Source organism: Ipomoea triloba, chromosome 9 (assembly GCF_003576645.1).
Source record: "Ipomoea triloba cultivar NCNSP0323 chromosome 9, ASM357664v1".
Classification (NCBI taxonomy): Eukaryota; Viridiplantae; Streptophyta; class Magnoliopsida; order Solanales; family Convolvulaceae; genus Ipomoea; species Ipomoea triloba.
This window is the reverse complement of record NC_044924.1, coordinates 31,685,230-31,709,572: the sequence shown is the minus strand read 5'-3', so window position 1 is coordinate 31,709,572 and position 24,343 is coordinate 31,685,230. Positions and strand designations below refer to the sequence as shown.

The window sequence follows — 24,343 nt, the reverse complement described above, 5'->3', positions numbered from 1 at the left end:
ATGGCGCAACAAAGCGCGTACTTGGTGCGGACATGACCGAGAAATGTCAGAATGATTTGCTAACTTTACCGAGAAATGTCGAAACGAGATGCGGACTTGGCGCGGACATGGCCAAAAAATACTGCACCGATGTGCAAAAATGGTCGACAAATACCGGGACGAGTTTCGCATTTAGCCAAGAAATGTCGCAACGATGTGCAGACATGGCCGAGAAATGCCGCATCGAGGTGCTGACATGAGCAAGAAATGTCGGAACGAGTTGCGGACATGGCCTAGGAATGTCGAAACAAAGTGCGGACATTAACGATAAATGTCGGAACGAGTTGCGGATTTGGCCTAGAAATGTCAAAACGAGGTGCAGAGTTGGCCGAGAAATACTGCAACGAGGTGCGAACCATGACCGAGAAATGCCGCATCGATGTGCGAACATGGCCGAGAAATGCAGTAACGAGGTGCGAGCATTGCCGAGAAATGTCCCAACGAGTTGCGGACTTGGCCAAGAAATGTCGCAACAAGGTACGGACTTGGCTGCGAAATGCCGCAACGAGGTTCCGGCCATGGCCGAGAAATGTCGTAATGATGTGCGGACTTGGCCCTGAATTGCCGCAACGAGGTGCAGACTTCGCCTGGACATGGCCGAGAAATGCCGCAACTATGTGCGGACATGGCCTAGAAATACAGCAGCGAGGTGCGTACATGGCCGAGAAATGTTAGAACGAGTTGCGGACATGGCCTAGGAATTTTGCAATGAGGTGCGGACATGACCAGGAAATGTTGGAACAAGTTGCGGTCTTTGCCGAGAAATATCGCAAGGAGGTGCGGACTTTACGCGGACATTGCCGAAAAATGTCGCACCGATATGCGGACTTGGCCGAGAAATGAAGCAACGAGTTGCGTACACGATCGAGAAATGCCGCAACGATGTGCGGACTTTGCCTAGAAATGTCAAAACGAGTTGCGGACTTGGCCGAGAAATGTCGCAACGAGGTACGGACTTGGCGGAGAAATGTCGGAATGAGGTGCGGACTTTGGCGAGAAATGCCGCAACGAGGTGCGGACTTAGTGCGGACATGGTCGAGAAATGACGCAACGAGGTGCTGGCCATGGACGAGAAACGTCGTAATGAGGTGCAGACTTGGCTGAGACAAGCCGCAACGAAGTGCGGACATGGCCGACAAATATCCGAACGAGTTGCGGACTTGGCCAAGGAATGTCTTGACGAGGTGCAGACATGGTCGAGAAATGTAGGAACGAGTTGCTAACTTTGCCGAGAAATGTCGAAACGAGGTGCGGACTTAGGGCGGACATGGCCAAGAAATACCGCACCGATGTGCAGACATGGCCGAGAAATTCCAAAACGAGTTGCGATCTTGGCCGAGAAATGTCGCAACAAGGTGCGGAGTTGACTTAGCAATACCGCAACGAGTTGAAGACTTGGGCGCGGATATGGCCGAGAAATGTCGCAACGATGTGAGGACATGGCCGAGAAATGCCGCAACGACGTGCAGACATAGCCGAGAAATGTCGGAACCAGTTGCGGACTAGGCCTAGGAATGTCGCAACGAGGCGCAGACGTAGCCGAGAAATGTCAGAACGAGTTACGAATTTGGCTTAGAAAGTCGCAACGAGATGCGAACTTGGCCGAGAAATACCGCAATGAGGTGCGGACCGTGGCCGACAAATGTCGCAACGAGATACAGACTTAGCCGAGAAATGTCGCAACGAGGTGCGGACTTGGCCGAGAAATACCGCACCGATGTGCGGACTTGGTGCGAAAATGACCGACAAATGCCACAACGATGTGAGGACAAGGCGCGGACATGGCCAAGAAATACCGCACCGATGTGCAGATATGGCCGAGAAATACCAAAACGAGTTGCGATCTTGGCCGAGAAATGTCGCAACGAGGTGTGTCCATGGCCGAGAAATGTCGCAACAAGGTGCGGAGTTGACTAAGAAATACCGCAACGAGTCGAAGACTTGGCGCGGACATGGCCTAGAAATGTCGCAACGATGTGCAAACATGGCCGAGAAATGTCGGAACCAGTTGCGGACTTGGCCTAGGAATGTCGCAACGAGGTGCTGACATGGCCGAGAAATTTTGGAACGAGTTGCGAATTTGGCCTAGAAATGTCGCAACAACTTGCGAACTTGTCCGAGAAATACCGCAACGAGGTGCGGACCGTGGCCGAGAAATGTCGTAACGAAATACAGACTTGGACGAGAAATGTCGCAACGAGTTGCGGACTTGGCCGAGAAAGGCCTCAACGAGGTGCGGACTTGGTGCGGAAATGGCCGACAAATGTCGCAACGATGTGCGGACATGGCTGAGAAATGCCGCAATGATGTGTGGACATGGCCGAGAAATATCACAACGAGGTTCAGATTTGGCCGAGAAATGCCGATCCGAGGTGCGGACATAGCCGAGAGATGCCGGAATGAGGTGTGGACTTGGGCGAGAAATGCCGCAATGAGGTGCCGACTTGGTGCGGACATGGCCGAGATATGCCGAAACGATGTGCGGACATGGCCGAGAAATGCTGCAACGATTTGAGGACATAGCCGAGAAATGCCTCAACGATTTGAGGACATGGCCGAGAAATGCCGCAACGAGGTGCGGACTTGGTGCGGTCATGGCCGAGAAATTTCAGAACGAGTTGCGAAATTTGCCAAGAAGTGTCGCAATGTGGTGGAGACATGGCGCGAACATGGCGGAGAAATACCGCAACGATGTGCGGACTTGGCCGAGAAATGTCGGAACGAGGTGCGGACATGACCGAGAAATGTCGCAACGAGGTGCGGACTATGCCGAGAAATACCGCAATGAAGTGCGGACTTAGTGCGGACAAGGTCGAGAAATGTCAGAACGAGTTGCGGACTTAGCAGAGAAATGTCGGGACGAGGTGCGGACATGGACGAGAAATATCGGAACGAGTTGCGGACTTTGCCGAGAAATGTCGAAATGAAGTGCGGACTTAGCGTGGACATTGCAAGAAATACTACACCGATGGGAAGACATGGTCGAGAAATGTCGCAACCAGATGCATACTTGGGCTAGGAATGTCGCAACGAGGTGCGGACATGGCCGAGAAATGTCGGAACGAGTTGCGGATTTGGCCGAGAAATGTCGTAACGAGATGCAGACTTGGCCGAGAAATATCGCAACGCCGAGAAATGTCGCCATGAGGTACGGACTTGCCCTAGAAATGTTGCAACGAGGTGCGAACTTGGCAGATAAATGCCGCAAAGAGGTGCGGACTTGGCGCGGACGTGGCCGAGAAATGCCGCATCGATGTGCGGGCATGGTTGAGAAATGCCGCAATGAGGTGCGGAAATTTTCGAATGTCGCAACGAGTTGCGGACTTGGCCGAGAAATGTCGCAATGAGATACGGAATTGGCCAAGAAATACCGCAACGAGGTGTTGACTTGGCCGAAAAATGTCGCAACGAGGTGCGAACTTGGCCGAGAAATGCCGCAACGAGGTGCAGACTTTGGCCGTACATGGCCGAGAAATGCCTCAACGATGTGCAGACATGGTCGAGAAATGCCGCAACGATGTGCGTACATGGACTAGAAATGTCGGTACGAGTTGCGGATATAGCCTAGGAATGTCGCAATGAGCTGTAGACATGGCCAAGAAATGTCGGAACGAATTGCGGCCTTAGCTAGGAAATATCGTAATGAGGTGCGGATGTGGAGCGGACTTGGCCGAGAAATGCCACATCAAGGTGCGGACTTGACCGAGAAATGCAGCAACGAGGTGCAGACAAGGTTGAGAAATTCCGCCACGATGTGCGGACGTTTCCGAGAAATGTCGAAACGAGTTGCGGACTTGGACAAGAAATGTCGCAACGAGGTGCGAACTTGGCCGAGAAATGTCGTAGCGAGGTACGGACTTGTTCGAGAAATGTCGCAACAAGGTGCGGACTTGGGCGATAAATGCCGCAACGAGGTTTGGACTTAGTGCGGACATTGCCGAGAAATGTCGCAACGAGGTACGGACTTGGTGCGGACATGACGAGAAATGTCAGAACGAGTTGCTGGCTTTACCGAGAAATGTCGAAACGAGATGCGGACTTGGCGCGGACATGGCCAAAAAATACGGCACCGATGTGCAGAAATGGCCGACAATTACCGGGACGAGTTTTGGACTTGGCCAAGAAATGTCGCAACGAGGTGCGAAGTTGGGTAAGAAATATCGCAACGAGTTGCAGACTTGGCGTGGACATGGCCGAGAAATGTCGCAACGATGTACGGATATGGCCAGAAATGCCGCAACGAGGTGCAGTCATGGGCAAGAAATGTAGGAACGAGTTGCGAACATGACCTAGGAATGTCGCAACGAGGTGCGGACATGGCCGAGAAATGTCAGAACGAGTTGCGAATTTAGCCTAGAAATGTCGCAACGAGGTGTAGAGTTGGCCGAGAAATACTGCAACGAGGTGCGGCCATGGCCGAGAAATGCTGCAACGATGTGCGAACTTGGGCGAGAAATGTCGGAGCGAGGTAAGGACTTGGCCGAAAAATGTTGCAAAGAGGTGCGGACATGGCCGAGAAATGTTGGAACGAGTTGCAGACTTGGCCGAGAAATATCATAACGAGGTGCGAACTTGGCTGAGAAATGTCGCAACTAGGTGCAGACCATGGCCAACAAATGTCGCAACGAAGTGCGGACTTGTCCTAAAAATGTCGCAACGCGGTGCGGACTTGACCGAGAAATGCCACAACAAGGCGCGGACTTGGCGCGGACATGGTTGAGAAATGCCGCATCGATGTGCGANAACGAGGTGCGAACTTGGCAGATAAATGCCGCAAAGAGGTGCGGACTTGGCGCGGACGTGGCCGAGAAATGCCGCATCGATGTGCGGGCATGGTTGAGAAATGCCGCAATGAGGTGCGGAAATTTTCGAATGTCGCAACGAGTTGCGGACTTGGCCGAGAAATGTCGCAATGAGATACGGAATTGGCCAAGAAATACCGCAACGAGGTGTTGACTTGGCCGAAAAATGTCGCAACGAGGTGCGAACTTGGCCGAGAAATGCCGCAACGAGGTGCAGACTTTGGCCGTACATGGCCGAGAAATGCCTCAACGATGTGCAGACATGGTCGAGAAATGCCGCAACGATGTGCGTACATGGACTAGAAATGTCGGTACGAGTTGCGGATATAGCCTAGGAATGTCGCAATGAGCTGTAGACATGGCCAAGAAATGTCGGAACGAATTGCGGCCTTAGCTAGGAAATATCGTAATGAGGTGCGGATGTGGAGCGGACTTGGCCGAGAAATGCCACATCAAGGTGCGGACTTGACCGAGAAATGCAGCAACGAGGTGCAGACAAGGTTGAGAAATTCCGCCACGATGTGCGGACGTTTCCGAGAAATGTCGAAACGAGTTGCGGACTTGGACAAGAAATGTCGCAACGAGGTGCGAACTTGGCCGAGAAATGTCGTAGCGAGGTACGGACTTGTTCGAGAAATGTCGCAACAAGGTGCGGACTTGGGCGATAAATGCCGCAACGAGGTTTGGACTTAGTGCGGACATTGCCGAGAAATGTCGCAACGAGGTACGGACTTGGTGCGGACATGACGAGAAATGTCAGAACGAGTTGCTGGCTTTACCGAGAAATGTCGAAACGAGATGCGGACTTGGCGCGGACATGGCCAAAAAATACGGCACCGATGTGCAGAAATGGCCGACAATTACCGGGACGAGTTTTGGACTTGGCCAAGAAATGTCGCAACGAGGTGCGAAGTTGGGTAAGAAATATCGCAACGAGTTGCAGACTTGGCGTGGACATGGCCGAGAAATGTCGCAACGATGTACGGATATGGCCAGAAATGCCGCAACGAGGTGCAGTCATGGGCAAGAAATGTAGGAACGAGTTGCGAACATGACCTAGGAATGTCGCAACGAGGTGCGGACATGGCCGAGAAATGTCAGAACGAGTTGCGAATTTAGCCTAGAAATGTCGCAACGAGGTGTAGAGTTGGCCGAGAAATACTGCAACGAGGTGCGGCCATGGCCGAGAAATGCTGCAACGATGTGCGAACTTGGGCGAGAAATGTCGGAGCGAGGTAAGGACTTGGCCGAAAAATGTTGCAAAGAGGTGCGGACATGGCCGAGAAATGTTGGAACGAGTTGCAGACTTGGCCGAGAAATATCATAACGAGGTGCGAACTTGGCTGAGAAATGTCGCAACTAGGTGCAGACCATGGCCAACAAATGTCGCAACGAAGTGCGGACTTGTCCTAAAAATGTCGCAACGCGGTGCGGACTTGACCGAGAAATGCCACAACAAGGCGCGGACTTGGCGCGGACATGGCCGAGAAATGCCGCAACGAGGTGCGAACATTGCCGAGAAATGTCGCAACTAGGTGCTAACATTGCCTAGAAATGTCAGAACGAGTTGCGGACTTGGCCTAGGAATGTCGCAACGAGGTGCGGACATGGCCGAGAAATGCCGCAACGAGGTGCGAACATTGCCGAGAAATGTCGCAACTAGGTGCTAACATTGCCTAGAAATGTCAGAACGAGTTGCGGACTTGGCCTAGGAATGTCGCAACGAGGTGCGGACATGGCCGAGAAATGTTGGAACGAGTTGCAGACTTGGCCGAGAAATATCATAACGAGGTGCGAACTTGGCTAAGAAATGTCGCAACGAGGTGCAGACCATGGCCAACAAATGTCGCAACGAAGTGCGGACTTGTCCTAAAAATGTCGCAACGCGGTGCGGACTTGGCCGAGAAATGCCGCAACAAGGCGCGGACTTGGCGCGGACATGGCCGAGAAATGCCGCAACGAGGTGCGAACATTGCCGAGAAATGTCGCAACTAGGTGCTAACATTGCCTAGAAATGTCAGAACGAGTTGCGGACTTGGCCTAGGAATGTCGCAACGAGGTGCGGACATGGCCGAGAAATGTTGGAACGAGTTGCAGACTTGGCCGAGAAATATCATAACGAGGTGCGAACTTGGCTAAGAAATGTCGCAACGAGGTGCAGACCATGGCCAACAAATGTCGCAACGAAGTGCGGACTTGTCCTAAAAATGTCGCAACGCGGTGCGGACTTGGCCGAGAAATGCCGCAACAAGGCGCGGACTTGGCGCGGACATGGCCGAGAAATGCCGCAACGAGGTGCGAACATTGCCGAGAAATGTCGCAACTAGGTGCTAACATTGCCTAGAAATGTCAGAACGAGTTGCGGACTTGGCCTAGGAATGTCGCAACGAGGTGCGGACATGGCCGAGAAATGTTGGAACGAGTTGCAGACTTGGCCGAGAAATATCATAACGAGGTGCGAACTTGGCTAAGAAATGTCGCAACGAGGTGCAGACCATGGCCAACAAATGTCGCAACGAAGTGCGGACTTGTCCTAAAAATGTCGCAACGCGGTGCGGACTTGACCGAGAAATGCCACAACAAGGCGCGGACTTGGCGCGGACATGGTTGAGAAATGCCGCATCGATGTGCGAACATGACCGAGAAATGCAGCAACGAGGTGTGGACTTGGCGGGAAAATGTTGGAACGAGTTGCGGACTTGGACAATAAATGTCGCAACGAGGTGCGGACTTGGCCGAGAAATGTCGCAACGAGGTGCGGACTTGGTCGAGAAATGTCGCAACGAGGTACGGACTTGGGCGATAAATGCCGCAACGAGGTTTGGACTTAGTGCGGACATTGCTGAGAAATGTCACAACGAGGTACGGACTTGGCCGAGAAATGCCGCAACGAAGCGCGAACTTGGTGGGGACATGACTAAGAAACGTCGGAACGAGTTGCTGACTTTACCGAGAAATGTCGAAACGAGATGCGGACTTGGCGCGGACGGCCAAATAATACTGCACCGATGTGCTGAAATGGCCGACAAATACTGGGACGAGTTTTGCACATGGCCAAGAAATGTCGCAACGAGGTGCGAAGTTGGCTAAGAAATACCGCAACGAGTTGCAGACTTGGCGCGGACATGGCCGAGAAATGTCGCAACGATGTGCGGATATGGCCGAGAAATGCCGTAACGAGGTGCAGTCATGGGCAAGAAATGTCGGAACAAGTTGCAGACATGGCCTAGGAATGTCGCAACGAGGTGTGGACATGGCCGAGAAATGTCGGAACGAGTTGCGAATTTAGCTTAGAAATGTCGCAACGAGGTGTAGAGTTGGCCGAGAAATACTGCAACGAGGTGCGGCCATGGCCGAGAAATGCCGCAACGATGTGCGAACTTGGGCGAGAAATGTCGGAGCGAGGTAAGGACTTGGCCGAAAAATGTTGCAAAGAGGTGCGGACTTGGCCGAGAAATGTTGGAACGAGTTGCGGACTTGGCCGAGAAATATCATAACGAGGTGCGAACTTGGCTAAGAAATGCCGCAACGAGGTGCAGACCATGGCCAACAAATGTCGCAACGAAGTGCGGACTTGTCCTAAAAATGTCGCAACGCGGTGCGGACTTGACCGAGAAATGCCACAACAAGGCGCGGACTTGGCGCGGACATGGTTGAGAAATGCTGCATTGATGTGCGAACATGACCGAGAAATGCCGCAACGAGGTGCGAACATTGCCGAGAAATGTCGCAACGAGGTGCGAACATTGCCTAGAAATGTCAGAACGAGTTGCGGACTTGGCCTAGGAATGTCGCAATGAGGTGCGGACATGGCCAAGAAATGTCGTAACGAGTTACGGACTTTGCCGAGAAATGTCGCAACGAGGTGCGGACTTGGTGCAGACTTGGCCGGGAAATGCCGCACCGATGTGCGGACATGGCCGAGAAATGCCGCATCGAGGTGCGGACTTGGCCGGGAAATGTCGCAACGAGGTGCGGACATGGTCAAGAAATGCCACAACGATGTGCGGACTTTGCCGAGAAATATCCGAACGAGTTGCGGACTTGGCCGAGAAATGTCGCAACAATGTGCAGACTTGGCAAGAAATGTCGCAACGATGTGCAGACTTGGCTGAGAAATGTCGGAACGAGTAGCGGACTTGGCCGGGAAATGTCGCAACGAGGTGCGGACTTGACAAAGAAATGCCGCAACGAGGTGCGGGCCATGGCCGAGAAATGTCGCAACGAGGTGCGAACTCGGCTTAGAAATGTATCAACGAGGTGCAGACTTGGCCGAGAAATGTCGCAACGAGGTGCGTACTTGGCCAAGAAATGCCGCAACGAGGTGCGAACTTGGCGCGCACTTAGCGCGGACATGGCCGAGAAATGCCGTATCGATGTGCGGACTAGGGGTGTAAATGAGCCGAGCGGCTCGCGAGCTGCTCATGAGCCACTCGGTCAAAGCTCAGCTCGAGCTCGGTCAAATTCAAGTCCAAGCCGAGCTCGAGCAGCTCGTTTAATAATTGAGTCAGCTCGAGCTATAATGTCTTAGGCTCGTNTGCGTACTTGGCCAAGAAATGCCGCAACGAGGTGCGAACTTGGCGCGCACTTAGCGCGGACATGGCCGAGAAATGCCGTATCGATGTGCGGACTAGGGGTGTAAATGAGCCGAGCGGCTCGCGAGCTGCTCATGAGCCACTCGGTCAAAGCTCAGCTCGAGCTCGGTCAAATTCAAGTCCAAGCCGAGCTCGAGCAGCTCGTTTAATAATTGAGTCAGCTCGAGCTATAATGTCTTAGGCTCGTGGCTCAACGAGCCGCTCGCGAGCGATATATATATATATAGGGAAAATTGTAATTTATGCCCCTCCATAATATGCCAATTATCAATGTCACCCCTGAATTATTAGTGGTGTAACTATTGCCCCTCAATTTTAAAAAACGGTACATATATTGNTATATATATATATATATATATATATATATATATATATATATATACACACACACACACACATATAATATTATAGTTTATTTTTAATTGAAACATGAATTTAAAATCAAACAGGTTAAATTTGAGTTCAAAATCGGACTCGAACTTGAGTTCGAGCATGAATTCGAGCTCAAATTCAAGCTCGAACTCGAGCTCAAGGTCAAACAATTGAGCTGCTTGTTGCCGAGCTCGAGCTCGAGCTCGAGCATCAATTTTCAAGCTCGATCAATCTCGAACTCGAACTCGAGCCGAGCCTTCCTTAACGAGCTCGAGCTCAAGCCACCCTAGGTTCGAGTTCGGCTCGGCTCGTTTACACCCCTAGTGCGGACATGGCCGAGAAATGCCCCAACGTTGTGCAGACTTGGTGCGGCCATGGCCAAGAAATGTCGGAACGAGTTGCGGACTTGGCGGAGCATTGTCGCAACGAGGTGCAGACTTGACCGAGAAATGTCGGAACGAGGTGCGGACTTGGCCGAGAAATGCCGCAATGAGGTGCAGGCCATGGTCGAGAAATGTCGCAACGATGGAGGTTTACTGGCCAACCATCCAAGTACTTATGACGACGGTGTGCTATGCCATGGCCTAAATAGGTGACGACAGTGTATATGTTGGGGAGCGACAGTGTGCAATATCACCCAACAGAGGTTTACCGACCAACCGGCCAAGTACTTTTGACAACGACGATGTGTTATACCTTTGTCAACGTCATTTAACATCGTTTTCTTGCCAAAATGTCATATTTATTTATTATACAGCCTCAAATATTTCTTATTGAATGGCCCAACTAAAATGACATATGTTGCAGTAATAAGCCTAATTGTCCCAAGCGACTTGGCTAAGGCAGCCATCATAGTGCGGCCAGCAGGGTAAAAAATTTGGACATCTCGTTTTCAATTAAAGATGCATCCAAATGTAATTCTAATTGATCAAACCTTGCTAAAATACTTAAAACTAATGGACCATGCAAAAAAATTGGAAAAAAGATAGTTGGATTGGCTCGAAACCTCGTGTGATTTTCGGGACAAACCGTATTTGCTCCTGTCACTGGGGTTTTAATTTTTTTTATCTATTATAGGGGGTTATGGTAGTTGAGGTGTCGGTCAGTCGAGCCAATTCGCTAGGTTCCAAGGGAGCGACGTGCCCCCACTAGTCTCGTCAGCTTCGTATAAGGGTGTCCGTCTTCTCATACGTAAATAACGGGATGTATCGGCCACAACGCACTGAGGCGGGCACACCGAGTGTCGACTCGGCACTAGTAGGTTCCGCCGATTGGCAATTTAATAAATATTTTTTATCATGTGACAATTATATTTTTTTTTTTAAACTGTGACAATTATATTCAATTCATAGATATAAGATTTGAATATAATTTTATATCCGCAGGTTTTTATCCTTTTTTCTTAGTTTAATTGGCAAGTTTTAGGCTGGTAAATGAAGTAGGCATTTTGATAGATAAGTATGAAAATTATTAATGTGTAAGTTCTTGAATAATTTGTATGTCAATTAAAAACAAATGAGTTAATAATCAATTTAGTCATCGATTATAGTAATTTTTTTTATTTAGTCTTAAACGATTTTTTGTGGTTAATTAGGTTCTCAACTTTGACAGTTTTACTCAATTGAGTCTCCTACTCTTCTGTTGAGATAACTTGATAATTTCACATCTAATAATACCCAATTTAGTCATGGACTATAGTAATTTTTACCCAATTTAGTTTTCGACTATAGTTAATTTACCCAATTCAGCTTGCGACTATAGTTATTTTATCCAATTTAGTCCGTGACTATAGTGATTTTTTTCAGTTTAGTCCTTAATTCTAACAGGCGGGGACTCAATTAGGTACAATCATAAATTTTGATGACCTAATTAAACCAAAAAAGTCGTTTATAACATGACTAAATTGGGTATTAACAAATTATTAAAGTCAAGTTAGATTATTTTTTTTCTTATATTAAAATTTATAATTAAGTATAGGAAAAATGACACTTTTTCCCCTGAATTATATGCTTATATATAGCACTTTTTTCTACTGAATTATCTATGTATCCACATTAGCCGCCTCAAATATGAAAAAGCTCTATAACCACATAATTCCGGGGGAAAAGTGTCATTTTCCCTTAAATATAATTGTCACAAAATATACAAATTGAGTATTAAATTGTCAAACTTTGAAATTAAATATATATATAATTGAATAGGTTAAGAAAGTATGCATGAGCATATACTACATTATAACAGAGTCTATAGTGCTAATAAAAAAAAAGAATATAATTGTAATAAGATACAAAATTTTAGTATTAAATTATTAAAATTTAAAAGTATAGATATAGTTGTTATAAAAGTTTAAATTTCCAGAAAATCATGCATCAATATATTGGCAATTGACATTAACGGGAACAACTTTAATTTATCATAAATTATACCCTCATAAATAATATTAGATCATATGAATTTGTAGTCCCCTGTATCTTACGCTACGATAGCCCTACAAGCAACATTTACCTCTCTTTTGAGCAATAACTTATTAATGTCTCTAATTCTCACTCCATGCATCTTTTCTGCAGTTTTCAATCCAGAAATAACTGCAAAGCGGATGACTTTTATTTTACTAAAGCCTATCTGTCGTGAACTACTTTTATACAGCAAAGAATGAATAACTTTAACTGAAGTTTAAAGCTGGTAGACATTTTTAAAAAATTGATAAGTTTTTAGTTTTAGATTTCTAGCTATTATATTTAATTTTCAAAAAAAAAACTTATATTTATTGTCTTGCACTAATAAAACTACTTCTCCAGTAAATCATACGGAGTATACATACTCTTATTGTTTTCCAAATACAATAAAGTAAAACAATAAAGCAAGTTTGTTCCATATATTTTATATAAAATATATAGAAACTCCAATGGATAGGTGATATAACACTTAACAAGTAAATATTATATTATTAAAAATGCTATTTTCCCCTATTTTTTCTGTGACTTTTAATCATTGTGTGTCATAAATTTATTGACCCCACATACTTTTAATTTATTTTTTTTTTTGAATACTACTAACTCTATTACAATGCAATATTTGTTCATAACTACTTGCTCAACCTATTGAACTGAGGCTCGAATCCACCACCTCCCGTATAAAGGGAAGGGTTTGATGCCACTGGACCACAACGTCCTTGGCACCCCACATACTTTTAATTAAGTAATAAAGTAACTCATTATATAGTATTACATCCATATGAGAAATAAAGGGGAACAATTTTACTCATTAGATAGCATTACGATAATGTCTTTTGTTAAGCAAACAAAGAATCATACTGCCCATTTGTTAGCTTAGGAGTCGATCTTAACATGTTCTTAGAGAATGGGTATCATCTTGATCTCTTGTCTTTTATTTCCGATTCCTTGTATTTGGATCTAAATTTGCAAATATATAATACCTTTTTCTTTTCAAAAAGAGCATTACTCATATTATATCATATTATAAGGCTTATAAGATAAAGCAGTTACGAAGAGCATGCATATTGTGGCTCAGCTCAGCATGTACCTTAAGGCCTTACAACCAAAATAAATAAATAAATAATGAGGACTCGTCGTCTTTCATCGAGCCAGACCAAATAGGAAACGTGTTTGGCTTGCCTATTTACGAAAAGTAATCAGTTAAATGATTGAACGTACATAACTGCTGGCTCCATCATGGGTTAAGGAAGCCAATCCTGCAGCCTTTATAATTACTTCAATTCAACTGCGAAAGCAAACTAAAAAGTTGTTGCTTGTACAGGAAAGTTTGCGAATTTCCTTACCTTTCACCCCATAACTTTCCTTAATTTCCTACTGATCTACAAAGTTTCAGGCTCCATCTCTACGGAGTATTATATTACTGATCTTCATATATGCTCCTGCAAATTTGTTAGTTGTTGCCCATAAGTAAAACCAGCTGCCAACCTTATCTCCGATCCGTCCTCCATGAATACACGCACCTAGATTAGATATATAGCAAGCACTATCTATAAAAGGCAGCGCCACAGTCCCTCATCCAGTACATCTGATCTTCTTCAACATATCAAATTTAATTTGATTGATAGATATTATATATATATTAATTACTCAGCGTTTACGAAAGAATATAATGATGAACAAGTGGTGGTTCCTGGTTGTTGTGGTATGTGTAGCTTTGATTGTAGGGTGCGGGGAAGGGTTCGATTTCAAGGAGAGGGAGTTGGAGAGCGAGGAAAGGTTGTGGGAGTTATACGAGAGGTGGAGGAGCCATCACACGGTGTCGACGAGTCTAGAGGAGAAGCAAAAGAGGTTCAACGTGTTCAAGGCCAATGTTCAGTATGTCCACAACTTCAACAAGAAGGAGGACAAGCCTTACAAGCTGAAGCTGAACAAGTTTGCAGACATGACTACCCATGAATTCAAAAGCTTATACGCCACTTCCAAAATCAAGCACCATCGGATGCTACAAGGCGCTAATTCTCGCGCTTCCCCATCTTTCAAGTACGCCAATGTCACTGACATCCCACCCTCTGTTGATTGGAGGGCCAAAGGCGCTGTCACCAATGTCAAAGACCAAGGCCGATGCGGTGGGTAATATTTAATTTTATATATATATATATATATATATATATATATATATATATATATATCGTGCGTGCAGTGCCTGATTTAATCATTCATATATACGGTACCTACATACAGGAAGTTGTTGGGCATTTTCCACTGTTGTAGCAGTTGAAGGTATAAACCAAATCAAAACAAACCAACTAGTCTCTTTATCGGAGCAAGAGCTTATTGACTGCGACACTCAGGAAAACCAAGGTTGCAATGGAGGACTCATGGATTTAGCATTCGATTTCATCAAGAACAAAGGAGGCATCTCCACTGAGCAGATATACCCTTACAGGGCTGTAGATGGGCGGTGCGATGCTCAAAAGGTAATTAATTAATTAATTACTCCGATCCTTAATATATATATATAATTAACTGTGATATACGCGCGCGCAGATGAACTCACCGGTAGTATCCATCGACGGACATGAGGATGTGCCTGCTAACGATGAGGATGCACTGCTTAAAGCCGTAGCCAATCAACCTGTCTCTGTAGCCATAGAAGCTTCAGGATTTGATTTACAGTTCTATTCAGAGGTAATATATGCTATGATTTAATTAATTATAGGGATAGGGATATGATGGAGCTAGCTTAATTAGCTTAGCTGAGTGATATTATATATATTATTGGGTGCAGGGTGTTTTCAATGGAGCATGCGGGAAAGAGCTGGATCACGGTGTTGCAATAGTGGGGTACGGAACAACTCTTGACGGGACCAAATACTGGATTGTGAAGAACTCTTGGGGAAGTGAATGGGGAGAAAAAGGATACATTAGGATGAAACGTGGAGTGGAGGACAAAGAGGGACTATGTGGAATAGCAATGCAAGCATCTTACCCACTCAAGAACTCCTCCACCAACCCCCAACACTCATCATCTCATCAACCTAAGGATGAGCTCTGATCCAATACTATATTCAATTTGGATATGCATTTATATATCAAAGATTACGAACTTCACTTCACTCCTGCACACTCTTATTGTTAGTTTCATATAAATGAATTAATTAAGCATTATATTGCTTACAACTACTTCATCGATTTACATGAATTTATTATGTATCTGTTGCATCTATTGATATAAATAAATGGTAATAAAACTTCATATTTCTGATTTTTTTCATCTACATTTCTCCCATTTTCTATTATTTCAATTTATTATTGCATATGTTCTGTTTTATGACAACTTTTTAAAGCATAAAGTAACTCCAAAGCTTCAAGAATAAGCTGAATTTGAATTCTTTCCTTCAAAAAATTCTATGATTCTATATATATTTCATGGAATTACCAGGAAACAATAAATCACATCTACCAGTCAGAAAAAATGTTCCTACTGTCCAGCCGGACCATTCTTCCTGATTCAATATCTTATGACCACCTTAAATGGCAGTCAAAAAGTTTAAAGGAAAAAGAGGGATCCTAACATCCTGTCAAACTGTACTTTAATTTATAAAAAAAAAAATAATCAAAATCCATGGTTCTCTCTACACCTAATTGAGCAATTTTACATTAAGATAGGCACATAGAACCATCCTTCACCCCAGTTAGTTCATCTCAGAATCCCAATAATCTTTTACTAAGTTATGCTTACCTTTCAGTGGCAAACGATCTGAAAATGGACTCTACCACAAGGATTTATACAGTTGCACTAGAATGGAGTAAAGCCTCTTTCCGATTAGAGTCATTTCCATTTTTGGTCCTATTGTTATTGGGACATTGCCAATTTTAGTCCACTTTATTAATTTTTACCACATTGCGGCCAGTCTTATTTAGTCATTGCCACTTTTAGTCCACCGTTAAAATTTTCGTCAAATAACCGTCTAAAACAAGGATATTTTGGTATTTTCATGCTTTGATCATCTCCTTACCATTTGCAGTGGTTTTCCTTACACATTTTCATCCAATGAAGAGGTCCGGTAAAAGTCATTGCTTTGTAATGTGGCTCACATGGCATTCGCCGGACCTCTTCATGGGATGAAAATATGTAAAGAAAACCACTGCAAAAGGTCAAGGAGATAACCAAATCATGAAAATACCAAAAATACCTCTGTTTTGATGGTCATTTAATGAAAGTTTTAACGGTGGACTAAAAGTGGCAATGACTAAATAAGACTGAACGCAATGTGGCAAAAATTAATGAAGTTGACTAAAATTGGCAATGCCTTAATAACAGTAGGACCAAAAATGAAAATGACTCTTCTGATTACAATTTGCTATCACCGTCTCCTCAACCCCCAAGACACTTACACGGAGCAATTGGTTAGTATCAAGCGCTTACCACTTACGCCAAAAGAGCTAGTAGTGAAGGCGCAACTTTATTTCCTTACACCACCACACATTCTCAAGACGCTAGGTGTTGGACTTAGCTCTTTACCGACCTCCGCCCAACAATTTCCCCCTCCTAGCACCAACTAGTCTTAAATGTTATTGTTGTGACTTGAACTCGTGATCTACACATCTTGTGTGACTCGAACAAGTCTGTAGCAAAAGCATAACTTTATTTCCTTATGCTGCAACACATTTTCGAGATGCTACACATTTTCGAGATGTTGGTGCTGGACTTGGCCCTATATTGGCCTCCGTCCAACAATCCTCCAGCCACCGGGTGCTAGACTGGGCCTTTACCGGCCTCCCGCCAACACAATTGTAATTGCAATTGCAATTACATTTTCTGTGATTCATTCATTGCAGTTTTTTTAACAGTTTGTTCAATTGGGCACTAAAGTAAGGAACAAGAAAAGTCATAACAGGTACAAGGTCTTCGTTTTCATCATTTGCATAAAAGTTAACACACCGAGATAACTGTAACGATCCCTGAGAGTCCAGATGAACAAACAGAAGGCAGGGAATGAAGCGGAAGCCTGCGCATATGGGGTTAAAACGCAGCGTGTGAAGTCGGCAGTTAAGCGGTTGGGATCGTGCGACGTCGTTTGAAGCCTGCAACTAACCGAACGGTTAGCTATCAGACGACACCGTTTTTGTGTATATTGGCAGTTATTTGATTTTGAATAAATGTAATTGCAGAACAAGGAAATGCTATGTTTTTGAAATGCAAATTCAATTCCCTCTTCAAATCTCTCCCTCCCTTTCTCTCTCTACTCTCTCGACTTCTTCTTTCTGTTCTTAGCAAACTTCCCAGGCCGTTACAATAACCTTGATGCTCAAGAACATGTAAAAATTGCATTCCAATATTGCATATTACCAGATTTCATGATGCGATTGAAAAAATTTGTATTACTACTCTGTATGGGAGAAAATATAAAAAAGTAAGTACGAGTTTCAGATATCAAAACTGGAAAAAAAGGAAAAAGATAATACCGAAAATATGAAGAATGCGATTCGTTTCCTTCGGAAGCTCTGTCGGTTAATTCCTTTCATTTCTTCTTTCAATCCCAACTACATGACGGTAGATTTCAAAAAAAAATTAAAAAATATTATAGTTTTCAAAAAAAATTCAAAAATATTATATTTATTATTTTATATTTTTTATTATAATAAGTTTGAAGTTAAAATTTATCTTTTTTATTATAATTATTATTATTCTTTGTAGTATTATAAATTTTTATTTTAATATAAATAAGTGTTGTAATCATTAAAAATAATATTTTTTTAAAAATAATATTATAATATATTTATGCTAGAAATTTATTTTGATTTTTTTTAATACAACTGATCTTATTACATTGTACTATCTGTTCAAAAATTAATCATTTGTTAACAATATTTTTTTAAAAAAAATATTTTTTGTGTTTTTAAGTGGAATCTTAAATTTATTTTGTAAATTTAATATTTTAGTATAGGACATGCTAGAATAGAAAAACAAAAAGATACAACTTATAAATATATCTCATCACTTTGAGAATATGAGATTTTTACCTACAACACACACACACACACACACACACACATATGTGTGTGTGTGTGTGTGTGTGTGTGTGTGTGTGTGTGTGTGTGTGTGTGTGTGTGTGCGCGCGCGTGTGTGTGTGTCTATACTCTGGTGTGGCACTGCTCTCCCAAACAATCATGTAGATATATTAAAACTGTAGAATGAGCTGAGATCAAACGAATAAAAATTAATGAAAAAGAGAAAATATGTGGTGGCAATTGTTTTTGCATCATATATATTTCGGTAGCGCATTACCTTCTAGCGTGTAGTGTATTTAAAAGTGCTCTATGGTGAATTTGATCTATAGTGCACTTAATATTGCACCACTCAACAAGTCAAATTTGTCGACAAGTTCAATAGACCCGTTGGTATAACGTTACTAGCGCAAAACACTCACAAGTGCATCACAAGCTAGCACTTAGTGCACCACTAAAATATACATGATGCACAAAATTTTACAAAAATACCATTACATTTTTTTCATTTTGATTGATTGTCATCCACTTGGTGGTACGCCACAGAGCATCACATAATGCACCACAAAACTATAAGTACACCCTACACCAACACTTATGCACCACCAAAACATACATGGTCAACAAAATTACAAAATTCCTCTCGCGTCTTTGCCCCTCTTCTTTGATTTCCCACCGTTTGATCTGAATTCTCTCCACCCTCAAAATTTTTAAGCCCTAACTTGTCTTACTACAAAACAATTTAGAATTGGTCCGCAGGCTTCAACCCGCCTTGAGACCTAAGGAATTATATTCACACTATTAATGATAACGGATAAGCAGGCCCTTAAAGGATACATATATAAATTTTAACACTACTTATAGGTGTACACGTATCAAATTTCTTGAGTCGATGGCGGCAAAATGGGGCAATTTAAGTTCTTGCCAACATATTACAGCTCAGAATGTTTCCACTGATGGATTAACTTAATCTTCACTTTCGATATCTCCAGCCTCATCTTCATCATCACTCATATTGTTTATTGCATCTGTAACTATAGCCTTCACCTCTGCTTTTTTGTGCATTAAATCTACTCCAAAATGGGATCCTGTAGGAGGATATTATAAGTTTTCACAAATTAGTCACTTCACAAAAAAAAAAATTTCAAGTAATAATAATTGTTGGACAGATGCCAATTAATGGTCAAGTCCAACCAAGTGACTAGAGGGATTATTGGACGGAAACCAATTAATAGCCAAATCCAGGTGGCTACTGGGATTGTTGGGCAAGTCCAACACCAAGTGATTAGGGAGATTGTTGGGCAAGAGGCTAGTTATTGGCTATGGGGACTGTCAGGCAAAAACCTTAAAAGGTCAAATTCAACAACTTGCCTCTCGAAAATATGACAGTACAAGAAAATAAAGTTGCGCCTTGGCTATAAGAACCATACCTAGCTGCCGGAAGATATCTGATAGAGTTGCCTGCATTTTCCAAGTGCAATGATCTGTGTTACAAATTGATACATTTTGCATTTGGCTAAAAAAAAACACAGAAAAGGTACCAACTTACAGTATTAAAATCTACATTCTTCAGAATGTTTACAGCAGCAGTGAATATCGCTTCTTTGCTAGGCTCTAAGTCAGCCTTAACATTTCTTGGTTTCCCTATCCAAGGTAAGCCAGTGAATGATATGCTTATTCAAGATCAATTTGAAATAAAAACAATTATAAAACTTTCTAGTTCATGAATATTGAGGCAGCCAGAGCTAGAAAATTAAGATGGCTAAAATACTCTTAAGGCATATAAATGGAGAAAAGGGATATAGCCAAGTAGTTCCATACCATCCTCTTTTGACAACTTCGTGCTAGAAGCCTTATCCTTTACAGATATACTTTTGTCCTTTCCAACTTTTTGCCTCTTAGCACTCACTACCTTGGAACTTTTGGAAGATGTTACAGGGGTATCCTTCCCAGCAACCTTATCCCCAATTTTAGTTTCAGAATCTTTCTTTGAAGAGATTTTTTCATTTTGTTCTTCCTCGGATTTCTCTGCCTCCTCTTGCTCCCTGTCCTCAGAATCAGTCCCCTCCAAAACACTTTGATCATCTGCATCTTCATCATTTTGATCATCCTCCTGAGATTCATCCCCGGTATTATCAGCTTCTTCATTCCATTCTGATGACACCTTGCGCTTCTAAGTTTAAAGACATTGAAGTTGAAAAAAAAAAAAAAAAGATCGTTTAGTGTCAATTTTTGGCACTATAAATCATTAAATTGCGGGCAATGCAAGTGAAAACTAACTATAATCAGAACAAAGAGCAGTCTCATCACTGTAATGATATTTCCAAATCTTGCAAATAATTTAGCACAGTTCAAGGTTGTGAGCTTTAAATTCACACAGCTCATCTATTTATCAATCCCCTATAAAATGATAGGTGTTAAGAGTCCCACAATAAGAAAGAACATACAGGTTTATAAAGCCATGGATTAAGCTAGCTAATTGATTGGATTCAGTTTTTTAGTGTGGTGTGGTCCATGTGCATTATAGCTCAGTTGAGTGAACTTGACCCAATCTTAGATTATAATAACATAGTATCAGAGCCTGCCGGTCCACTTTGCCCATTATAGCCCAGCCCAATCTTAAATTATAACAATTGACATAGACCAACCTTAGATGGTGCAGTTCTATCTACTGAGCTTTTGAGTTTTGTTGTCTTGCTCTTCTGCTTTTTGCTTTTCTGGGGTCACAAAAATATGAACATATTACATGATCTTAAAAATTAAATTTGAAAAAAAGCAAAGTAGACACAAGTGATCTCAAATGAGGATTAAATAAGTCACCTTTTTCTTTTCAGCAAGCAACAGATCTGTGGTAGCATGGGGAGATTCCAAAAACTCTAACAACCTCAAACAAAGCTCTTCCTACAAGTTAAACATGGAAAGAAAATCATGGACTGTATTGAGTAACATGATCAATAAAAATATATCATAATACATGCCTTCTTTGTAACTGATTTGACTGGAAGATTGAGGACATCACAAAAATCCAGCAACTTTTCTTTCACACACTTGCCAAACTTATCTTGGATCTTTCCTCTCTGCTTTTCATGCTGAATAAAAAAAATGAGTTTGTATATCAGATGGTTCTAGGTTGTTCAGATGTCATCACAGAAAGCCATGATCAAGTGTTCCCCTCATATATTATGGATGTAAAATTCATGTGAGAATAAGAAGGCTAGGTCAAGTAAATCAAGATTCAAGAATAAGAATTAGATAGCAATCATGTCAATAAAATAGTACAACAAGCAACAAGTTTCAGAATGAAAATCATTTACCTCATTTTCATCCCACAAATATCCAGAAAATTGACCTATATTTTTCTTCAAATTATAAGCCTGCAAAAGAAAGAGGAAAGATTGGGATGTAAGGGTAATCAGTCCCACAAAGTCTTAAAGCTAGAAATAAGTGCACCAGAACAAGGATAACCTTTGTTTTCTTCCCATAAAGAATGCTATGGAGTATCTGTAGGTTCTCATCGGGTTTCCTCTTGGACAACTTATAAGCCACTGAGATCGTAACCAAATGTTATCAAAATGGTTGAAAGTGGAAAATTTTATATAGTTATAAGCTTTTTAAATTACAGCAAAATAAGATCATAGGATAAACTTCAAAAAACTTTGGGAACCAAGTCACTAAAGATTCATTCTGCAGGCTTATCACAAGATTTTCATTACTCAATGATCCAGTTCAGGAAATGCCATAAAATGGGTAATAAGCAATATCTCCTTGCAGCTGATTTATTAACACTTCACTAGCAATAAGTTATTGAATGGAATTCATTCAAACTGATTCAGCAGCCATTCTACAGTTGGACCTCAGTGTATTAAACCAGGCACCAAGTGCAATACAAGCACTCTTGTGAAGACTAATATGAAAATTTTAGCATGTGAAGTCTGAGTTTAGGTCCTTTACTTCTCATGAGAAGTGAATTGAATGTGATCCTCACAAAACAGTCAAACACGAATCCATTAAAATTCGATACTACACGCAACCATTAGTTTTAGAATATAGTGTGAAAGCAGCTAGTACAAGACACACTCTCTCTATCCCATATTTATTGGGGATATTTCCTTTAAGGAATGTCGCATAACAGAATGGCCACCATCAAATTTCAGAAGGCATTTAATGACAAATTTGCTAGGACACCCTTCAACATTAAAAGACTCATGGATTGGAAAAGTTATCAGGGTAAATACACTGAATAAGCTTTTTAAATCATGTATTTGGACAAAGGGCCGGTTGAAATGGAATGGGCAATGAACAGAGATATATCTTTGATATTGCTAAATTTCAATTTTCCACTTTAAACCCTGCAGTCAAATGTTTCACACTGTAGAGAAGAAACTACCACTACAACAATTTCCCACCATTGCAACCCAAATGTCATACATCAAAATTAAGCAAACAATAACTTTGTTTCTTCAAAGTTCCAGATGCAGAGTAAAGAACTCATCAGTAGGGTGTTATTTTCTAGCTTTAAAGAAGGATGTAAACTCTATGTTATTATGTACTTGAATTTAATTTTTTTTTTTAAATCATACCTAATAAGAAACAAAAGATAAAGTGATAGCAATACTACTAAGGCAAAGAAAAGAAAGAAGCCATACCATTTGGGATGTCCTTAAGCTGCACTCCTTGGCCCTACATTCATTAAAAGATAAAAGGAAATGACAAGTTAAAATAATATTCATGGCAATGGGACTGTAACGCGATGCTAGGAAGCAAGTAAAAATAGGGTGTAAACTGAAAAACAAGTAGGCTTGGATTCGAATAGGGACTTCACCAAAGCAGAGAACAAGGATCTTTACTCATTTAATTACGAGTTAATACTCAATTTAGTACTATGACTACAATTATTTTTCTTGATTTAGTCCTAAACATCTTTTTGTACTTAATTAGGTCCTAAACTTAGATAATTTTACCTACTTCAGTAGGTTGTTAAGATAGTCTGGTAATTTTCTTTCTATTAATAAACAATTTAATTGACTTAGTGTTTTGAACCAATTTATTCCTCAATTATAGTTGTTTTAACCAATTTAGTTATAGACTATAGGGGTTTTTCTAATTCTAACAACTCAAGACTCAATTAGATAAAACCATCAAAATTCATAACTCAATTAATTAAGCACAAAAAAACGCTTAATCAGCCATTAAATTTGGGTATTAGCTCATTTAATTACTCAATGTTTTAAGGGAGATTTCAAGTGAAATCATATGAATTAGTACCCGTTGTCAGGACCAAAATAATAAAGCATATACATTTTGCCCTAGACTGAAATACAAAAGCGAATGATTAAGAACAATACCTTCTGAATGGAAAGCGATTTGGTGTCAGAAGGTCTTGATGTAGGAGTTGCATAGAAACGATCGACTGTCTTCCTCTCCCTAGTAGGCCTCAAACTCGCACCGGGTGTTACTGGGGATGATTGGATTTTGTCGGCACCTTTCTTTTCTGCCCCCTTTTCATCATCTTCAGATTTTGACGCAACACTCCCATCAGATTCTTCTTCTAGATTCTCCTCCTTTTCCTTTTCCCCATCTTCTTCGTCTTCTTCTACTTCTTCTTCAGATTTCGACTCTCCTGGCTTCTCCTTCTCCTCCTCCTGCCGCTGCTTTGCTTCTTCAGCCAGGTGCTTCACTATTAGGGTTCCTTCCACTGACGCCATTGAAATCTGAACAAGTAGAGATTTTGGTAATAAATTTTTATCTGATCAGAAGCAATTGGAAAGGGGATGATCATTTAAATGCTAGTTGGAGGGAAAATAAGAATGAAGATAGAGAAGGCGGGAGAACTTTTTTTTTCCTTTTCTACAAAATAATTAAGCGGTAAATTTACCGACCTCTTTTTTTTCGCAATTCCTGAATTCTTTGTTTTATGTTGCTTCTCCTTTTTGCTTATTCAATTCGGAGAATATCTTTATTATGTCATAAAATATCCAATTAGATAATTTATTTGCAGATGAATTAATTAAACACAAAAAGGCATTTAAGAGTAAATTAAAAAAAAAAAAAAAAAAAAAAAAAAAAA

The 24,343-nt window shown here is 42.2% G+C and overlaps 3 protein-coding genes across 5 annotated transcripts in view; 1 reads left to right on the top strand and 2 right to left on the bottom strand.

The window, feature by feature from the left end:
* The window catches only part of LOC116031004 (putative pre-16S rRNA nuclease), a 518,904-nt gene that overhangs the window by 76,953 nt on the left and 417,608 nt on the right, over positions 1–24,343 (bottom strand). The window lies entirely within an intron of this gene.
* LOC116030999 (vignain-like) lies at positions 13,638–15,536 on the top strand. Its single transcript, XM_031273422.1, has 4 exons — positions 13,638–14,390; positions 14,506–14,741; positions 14,812–14,952; positions 15,053–15,536. Exons 1-4 carry the CDS (start codon positions 13,934–13,936, stop codon positions 15,317–15,319), a joined length of 1,101 nt encoding a protein of 366 aa, XP_031129282.1. The 5' UTR covers positions 13,638–13,933; the 3' UTR covers positions 15,320–15,536.
* LOC116030989 (protein DEK-like) lies at positions 18,739–24,060 on the bottom strand. Of its 2 annotated transcripts, none has more exons than XM_031273408.1 (11): positions 23,622–24,060; positions 22,923–22,956; positions 21,742–21,821; positions 21,591–21,650; positions 21,255–21,365; positions 21,097–21,177; positions 20,925–20,993; positions 20,098–20,449; positions 19,826–19,920; positions 19,707–19,737; positions 18,739–19,364 (listed from the first exon to the last, which is right to left on the bottom strand). In XM_031273408.1, the coding sequence occupies exons 1-11, from the start codon at positions 23,979–23,981 to the stop codon at positions 19,243–19,245; spliced, it is 1,395 nt and encodes a 464-aa protein (XP_031129268.1). In that variant the 5' UTR covers positions 23,982–24,060; the 3' UTR covers positions 18,739–19,242. The 2 variants fall into 2 exon arrangements, with proteins under 2 accessions (XP_031129268.1, XP_031129269.1); XM_031273409.1 differs by having other exon boundaries at positions 20,098–20,446.

Bases quoted from the DNA above. Each gene is read 5' to 3' on its own strand.
- LOC116030989 (XM_031273408.1), bottom strand. From the start codon at position 23,981: ATGGCGTCAGTGGAAGGAACCCTAATAGTGAAGCACCTGGCTGAAGAA. The intron at 21,651-21,741 runs GTTATCCTTGTT...TTTCTTTTGCAG, and splicing joins TTTATGGGAAGAAAACAAAG to GCTTATAATTTGAAGAAAAA. The intron at 21,178-21,254 runs GCATGTATTATG...TTTAACTTGTAG, and splicing joins TCAAATCAGTTACAAAGAAG to GAAGAGCTTTGTTTGAGGTT.
- LOC116030999 (XM_031273422.1), top strand. From the start codon at position 13,934: ATGATGAACAAGTGGTGGTTCCTGGTTGTTGTGGTATGTGTAGCTTTG. The intron at 14,391-14,505 runs GTGGGTAATATT...ACCTACATACAG, and splicing joins CAAAGACCAAGGCCGATGCG to GAAGTTGTTGGGCATTTTCC. The intron at 14,742-14,811 runs GTAATTAATTAA...ACGCGCGCGCAG, and splicing joins GGCGGTGCGATGCTCAAAAG to ATGAACTCACCGGTAGTATC.